A 7,500-nucleotide genomic window follows, 5' to 3' on the forward strand; every position below is an offset into this window, starting at 1 on the left:
TTTTTTCAAACGACATTCTGTTTTGATCAATTGCTAGTTGCTTTGGCATTTGTCCATGTTATTTTGAGAATGTTATCTCTGTTTTGAGAAATGAGCCAAACCCATGAGAAACCTGTGATATATGGGCATTACTTTCTGTATATGAATTTACAGTAAAGAAAGTTACTGATAAATGTCCTTGGTAAATTGTCTGTGTTGTCAAACTTCAATGGTTTCACTCACTTTTTCATGTTTATACATAGTCGAAATCTGTTAGCTGAACGTAGATAAAACACCTAACCATTTTGACTGGCAGTGCTTACACAATGGCAAATGGACAATGTATTCTGGGGGTACTGATGATATGTGAGGGGAAGAAATTTAGTTTTGACACATGGGTAAACTGTTTTTGGGGTGATATGAGCGAGTGATGAGGATCCATGTAGTTATGCTGAACCATCCAGTTTATTTTGACAGAAGGACTAAATGAATGCAAATGAGCCAAAGCAATTGAGAAGGATCTATGCCATTTTGATGGTACTGACTATTTATATGGGAGAAGGTTTAGTGCTGATGCAAGAATGAGGTGTTTTGGGAGGTATATGACATTTTATCTGAACTGTTGTGCAGAAGTGTAAGAATGTTTGGCCAAATGACCCAATGGTTATAGGAATGTCATCTCAGTTTCAAGAAATTAGCTAAACCAATCGAGAACAACTGTAAATATTTGGGAGCATTTAACAGTGTTGCGGACCTTTATTTTCTTTTCATTTATCTTACGTTTGGTCCAGCACCTGTGCCACTGATGTGCGCGCATTCTTTGACTTTCTGGACTCTCTCTCTCTCCTCCCCAGTTCCCGGCGGGCTGCAGTCCCGGCAGCAAGGCCCTGAACGGTCTGTTGAGCCCCCTGGCAGCGCAGGAGGCCGGGGTGACGGCCAGCCAGACCTCATTGTGCTCCATGCTCCACGAGAAGGACAAGAAGTGGGGCTCCGCCACGCTGGGAGGAGGCTCCGGAGGTGATATGAGTACCGGAGGAGGAGGAGGAGGAGGAGGAGGAGGTGGAGGAGTAGGTGGTGGAGGTGGAGGTGGGGGAGGAGGGAGGTTCATGACTGGCATGGACCATTCGGCACTCATCCCACTGCGCGTCAAGAGCTTCCGGGAGAAGAGCGACGTGCACTTTGTGGACGTCATAAAGGAGGATAGGTAAGTGGACATGATGAACGTGGCGGCTTGATTATGGCAAAAAAAAAACATGATTACTTCAGTCAATATTGATATCACAATTTTTCTTTCAAGAAGATGTCATCAAGGAGGTACGGAGCCTTTATAAGGACATTTGAGAGTAAAAAAAAAGGTTTCTCGTGGCCACCAGAAACGTTCTTGTGCGCACCAGAAACTTTCTTGTGCGGACCAGAAACTTTCTCGTACCAGTTGCCAGTAAAGACAAATGACCAATAAATAAAATCAACTGGAATTCATGAAATTTGATACTGTTTGACAGTAAAACTGATATCACGATATAAATTCGATATACTGTTGTACAGCCCTAATGCTGAAAGTGGCCAATCGGTGCAACAGTGACTAACCCACCCTGAAAGTCACTAATCTGCCCCAACAATTACTAACTCAACTTCACCATGTGACTGGAGATCAGGTTTGATGCCCTTTTATGTCAGACCTCCAACTGTGCATCATTTATGGGCATTAAATGCTGTTACTCCACTTGACGGCTGAGCCAAAAATAAGCGTCTTTCAGACCATATGAACTTTCAACAATAGTGTAACGCAGTAAGTGTGACTCGTCTAATTTTTCTCATTTTTCGTTTCTCAGTTTGATGCAAGATTACTTCTTTAAGCCGCCCATCAACAAAGTCAGCCTTAATTTCCTGGAATCCTCTCTGGAGTCAGCCTACCGGAGCAGCTACCAGAAGGAGGTGTGTGTGTGTCTGTCTGTGTGTGTGTGTGTGTGTGTGTGTGTGTGTGTGTGTGTGTGTGTGTGTGTGTGTGTGTGTGTGTGTGTGTGTGTGTGTGTGTGTGTGTGTGTGTGTGTGTGTGTGTGTGTGTTTGTGACTCTGTTTCTGTGTGTGCATGCATCTCTCTCTCTCTCTCTCTCTCTCTCTCTCTCTCTCTCTCTCTCTCTCTCTCTCTCTCTCTCTCTGTATGCGTAAGTTTGTGCTTGTCCTATGTATAATAGTAACTAAATATACAGTACTCGTAGATCTCCTGCTGTGTGTGAATAGTAACATGTCCACTAATGGAACCCCTGCAGGTCATTCTTATGCTGTGGTGATTTGTTTTGAGGTATTGATGCACATATATAGCGAGTTTTATTTGTTTAAATGATTTCCCATTTTTCACATCCCTGTGTTTCTCTCTTCATATGTCGTCTCACCATCCCTTTTTCTCCCTTTTCGTCTTTCACTTCATTATTATTTTAGCAGAGTATATGCTGACACTGTTTGGTCTCTCCTTAACTTGTCTTTCCTCCCTTTTCCCTTTATCTTGTCTCTCTTATCTTTCACTCCATCTTTTTTCTTTTATTCACCTCTTTCTCTGGCTCTTGCATCTTTTCTGTTTTTTTTTTTTTACGTGTGTAAATACTGTATATCACAATGTAAATCACGGTCTATAATGTAAAATAAATGAGCGTTAAATGTGTGTGTGTGTGAGTGTCTGCACGCAGAGGGAGGTGGAGAGGACTTGGTCACAGGAGTGCAATACTGGTATCGGTATCGGCACCCGATACTGCTCATTATACTCGTACTCGTACTCGCCAAGCACTTGCCGATACCAGGAACGATACTGCTACTGCACAAAACAATACAAAATCTTGTCACGTTCTGTGGACTTGAAAGCAGCATTGAAAAAAAGTGCCACCCATACATTTACTAACATTTAAATCTACATGGAAATGGACAATAAAAATATCATAGGTGGAAAAAACAAGGCCATGCATTTATTTTCATTGTATTTTGGTGGTAAAAGGTATCGGTATCGGTACTCGGTATCGGCAAGTACACACATTAATGTACTCGTACTTGTATCGGTTTTCAAAAAAGTGGTATCGGTGAATCCCTAATAATCATATCTAATTCCTCTTTTAAACTAAGTGTTTGGCGCTACACCAAGAAACGGCTTTCTCTCTCTCCCCATCCCTCCATCTCTCTCACCACCCCCATAGGTGGAGACCTACTATGTCCATTCCCCAGTCCCCCAGTATACTAATATACTGTGTAGGGCTGTTATGGAGTATCTTCTCTGCCTCTCTGTCTGTCCTTCTCTCCCTCTCTCCCTCCCTCCCGCTCTCCATTCCTCCTCTCCCTCCGTCCCTGCCTCTCTCCCTCCTTCTCTCCTCCCTCTACTGTATACATTCCTCCCCCCTCTCTCCATCCCTTCTCTCCCTCCCTCCCTCCCTCCTATCTCCCTCCCTATCTCCATCCCTTCTCTCCCTCCCTCCCTCCCTCCTATCTCCCTCCCTATCTCCACTCCTCCTCTCCCTCTCTCCTTCTCTCCACTCCTACTCTCACTCCCTGCCTCCCTCCCTCTCTCCATTCCTCCTCTCCTCCCTCTCTCCTCCCTCCCTCTCTCCATCCCTTCTCTCCCTCTCTTCCTCCCTCCCTCCTCTCTCCATTCCTCCTCTCCATTCCTCCCTCCCTGCCTCTCTCCCTCCCTATCTCCACTCCTCCTCTCCCTCCCTCCCTTCCTCTCTCCCTCCCTCATTCTTCCTCTCCTCCAGGTGGAGACCCACGCCCCGGTGCAGACCTTCGCCAGTCCCACCTTCAGCTCCTTCCTGGACGTGCTGCTGTCGTGCGCCGTCTTCCTGGCGCTGACGCTGGCCTGCTTCCTGTACCCGCTGGTGACCGCCCGCACGCCCTCCGCCACCACCCTCGCCATGGCCACCAGCGCCGCCACCCTGGAGATCATATCACTCGTGTTGTCCATACGGTGAGTTGCTACTAGTTGAGATCATATCACTTGTATTGTCCATAGGGTTAGAGTTGCTACTAGTTGAGATCATAGTCATATTGTCCATACGGTGAGTTGCTACTAGTTGAGATCATATCACTCATATTGTCCATACGGTGAGTTGCTACTAGTTGAGATCATATCACTCATATAGTCATATTGTCCATACGGTGAGTTGCTACTAGTTGAGATCATATCACTCGTATTGTCCATACGGTGAGTTGCTACTAGTTGAGATCATATCACTCATATTGTCCATACGGTGAGTTGCTACTAGTTGAGATCATATCACTCGTATTGTCCACACGGTGAGTTATATAATAATAATGAAGCCAATTGGAATTGGAGCCAATTTTGGTCCCCTAGGTAGGGGAAATTCTTTCTCTGCATTTATCCCATTTGGACTAGTGAATCACATTGAAGTACACACACTAATCCGTAGCAGTGGGCTGCCTGTTGAGCGGCGCCCGGGGAGCAATGGGGGGTTTAGGTGCCTTGCTCAAGGGCACTTCAGCAATGGTTCGGTCGGGCACTGAACCGGGAACCCTTGGGTTGCCAACCCAGTGCTCTAACCACTGAGCCACGACTGACCCGTGACTGAGTTGCTACTAGTTGAGATCATATCACTTGTATTGTCCATAGGGTTAGAGTACTACTCTGGTCCCATGACAGCTTTCACCAGGCTCAGGACAAAATCGTCTGGCTCCCCTATATAATGGCATGGCAAGGGGCCCCCTATATAATGGCACGACTCCCCCCCCCCTTCCCTGGGCCTGGAACAACTGACCCCTTTAGAATACAGCCCCCCTCCCAGGGGTCCCCGGCCCCCACTTTAAAAACCACTGATCTAGGGTGTTGCTGTGCCTGCAAGAATCTGAGGTGCTGAGGGTGCGGGTGTGTGAACCAGTAAATGTTGACATCAGTACGATATTTGGACTTTTGACTTTCTTGGACGTGAGCCTCTGAGGAGATTGATGAAGAAGGTGGAAATGTTTTAGTTTCAGCTGCCCTTATCAGATCACTTGCTTACATTTTCACCCCCCACCAGTAGATTAAAACCCTTTTCAGCAATCAGCTTCTTCGCATCAATTCTGAGAGAGAGAGAGAGAGAGAGAGAGAGAGAGAGAGAGAGAGAGAGAGAGAGAGAGAGAGAGAGAGAGACAGAGAGACAGACAGATAGACAGACAGACAGACAGACAGACAGACAGACAGACAGACAGACAGACAGACAGACAGACAGACAGACAGACAGACAGACAGACAGACAGACAGAGAGAGAGAGAGAGAGCAAGAGAGAGGGCAAGAAGAATCCAGGCCTGTTCTCCAAATTAGGCTTAAAACTGCAGCTGGGTTTTGGAGTTTGATATCCAACAATGTGGCATAAGTATGCACATAATGGAGGACAGTCATAAACAATTGTCCAGCAGGTGTTTTGTCAGAACATATCAAAATGTTAGCAGTTAGCACAAGTCTTTCAAGCTTCCTGCAGGAGGTATGCTGGAGGAGATGTCAATTAAGGCTACAGATGAAATAATTAATTCATTCATTCATTCATTCATTCATTTCTTTGTTTACTTAGGACAATGCACGTTAATCAATACGTCAGCTAAAAACAGCATAAATTGCCTATAAATATCCCGTAGTTAGCATAGTTGCTACATTTCATCCGTTGTCCTAAGGCAGGTATGCAGATGAAAACTAACTTTATAGCTAAAATCTGGAACAAGCCATTTTTCTTGGAGTATTATGTCTTATCCGGTCTCTCTGCCGGGACGAGTTATGCTCAGTGATGTGACAAAGCAATAAAGGGAAGAAATGCCTCAGGTTAAGTCTGTTTGATTCAATGAACATGAGTTTGTTTTAGGGTATTACAAAGTATGCTGAACAACAAGAGATGTGATTCAAACCAAGCTTGCCTCTTTATACCAGTCTTTATCTTCCTATTTGACTATCAAAGATGAGCAATTACATTATTTTTTTACAATGGCAGCCGTGGTGTAATGGTTAGGGAGTTGGGCTGTATAACTGGGTTGCAGGTTTGAATCCCACCCGTTCGCTAAGTGTAACGTAATGACAAAATGTAATGTAAAGCCTGGGCACTTTGTAAGAATTGGAGCCAAAAAGCTGATGGATGAGTGTGGTTGGATCCATTCTTAGGGCAGTAAATTTGTGGCCAAAATTGATTCTGTTACAGTCAAATCCAGAATGCATTGAGAAAGAGCATTGGCCCAGCTCCAGAGGTGACATTATAATATTTGTGAGCATCAAGTTAAGTTTTGATAATGTTATTATTATAGACTAGATTATTGTTACTGTCAGTGCAATCAGTCTTGCACACTGACATGTATATATGGACAGTGGACGTAAACGGAACAGAAGTAAAGTGGTGGGTGGGGCAAGCACCTGGAAACTGGAAGAAAATTGCCATTTCCCATTCATCTCTGTGGGAGACTTGAAACAATGTATCTCCTTTAAAATTCTTGTCGAGTCTACTCTATTTCATGCAAACTATAGTTTCCTTTCCGTTTCAAGCGATCCAAATATATTTTCAAGCTGACTTTTATTTTAGAGAGCTATTAAATTGTACCCAGTGACCAATGAGCATTTGGGTCTTGCACAGATGAGGCATTAATGTAATTTCATTGTGCACAGGTGAGGCATAAATGCAATTTCGCTGTGTGTTGTGGAGGGCTGTGTCACAATGACAACGGGGACAATGACAATCACTTTATTCTGTGACCTCTCGCATGACGATTTACCTGGACAATATAGAGAAGATAAAATCTAGAACAGAATCTGGATGTGTGCTATCTTCCCCAGTCTCATTACTCTTGTCTCTTTTTAATCTGTGACTTCTCTCTGGTTCCACAGCAGGACTTTCTATCTGGATAATAAAGAGAAGATAAAAATATAGAATAGAATCTGGATGTGTGTTTGTTATCTTCCCCAGTTTCATGACTCTCGTCTCATTACTCTCTGGTTCCACAGCATGACGTTCTACCTGGACAACGTTCTGAGCTGCACCCAGCGGGTCCTGCGCGTGGTGTCGGGCTGGGTGCCGCGCCACCTCATCGGGGCTCTGCTGGTCTCACTGCCCGCCATGTCTGTCTTCTCACACCTGACCTACTGCCTGCACCTGCCTATCGAGGTGAGAGCAACCACGCTTCACAAACCTCACATGAGAATTGGTCAGAGGTGTAAGTACTGTGCTTCCTATTGCCGAACCCGACGTGTTGACGAGGTGGCAGGTTCGTGGCCCCGAGTGGGGTTAACTGTGCGGGAACAAATCGGTCACACTGGTGCCGTGACCTGGATGGGAGTGAGGTTTAGGGAGGAGAGTGTAACGGAGGCCAACTAGCAGTGTGTCGCGGAACGTTAACCTCCCTCCTGAAGTCTCAATACAGCGCGGTAGTTTTGGGCTATCGGACCAGCCCTTTAGCTCAGCGGTCTCGTACTGTGCCCATTTGCTGAGCCGATGTAGTTGACGAGGTGGCAGGTTTGTGGCCCTGAGGGGGGACGAACTGTGCGGGAACACCTCCGTCACACAGAGTTGT

The 7,500-nt window shown here is 45.5% G+C and overlaps 1 protein-coding gene across 3 annotated transcripts in view; it reads left to right on the forward strand.

The window, feature by feature from the left end:
• The window catches only part of adcy9 (adenylate cyclase 9), a 111,126-nt gene that overhangs the window by 85,003 nt on the left and 18,623 nt on the right, over positions 1–7,500 (forward strand). For all 3 annotated transcript variants that reach the window (XM_063198472.1, XM_063198479.1, XM_063198488.1), the window contains 4 exons: positions 834–1,183; positions 1,812–1,914; positions 3,717–3,925; positions 6,935–7,094. In XM_063198472.1, the coding sequence (XP_063054542.1) occupies positions 834–1,183; positions 1,812–1,914; positions 3,717–3,925; positions 6,935–7,094 (822 nt within the window). The remainder of the gene's footprint in view (positions 1–833; positions 1,184–1,811; positions 1,915–3,716; positions 3,926–6,934; positions 7,095–7,500) is intronic.

The sequence above is a fragment of the Engraulis encrasicolus genome, chromosome 1, assembly GCF_034702125.1.
Source record: "Engraulis encrasicolus isolate BLACKSEA-1 chromosome 1, IST_EnEncr_1.0, whole genome shotgun sequence".
NCBI classification, from domain to species: domain Eukaryota; kingdom Metazoa; phylum Chordata; class Actinopteri; order Clupeiformes; family Engraulidae; genus Engraulis; species Engraulis encrasicolus.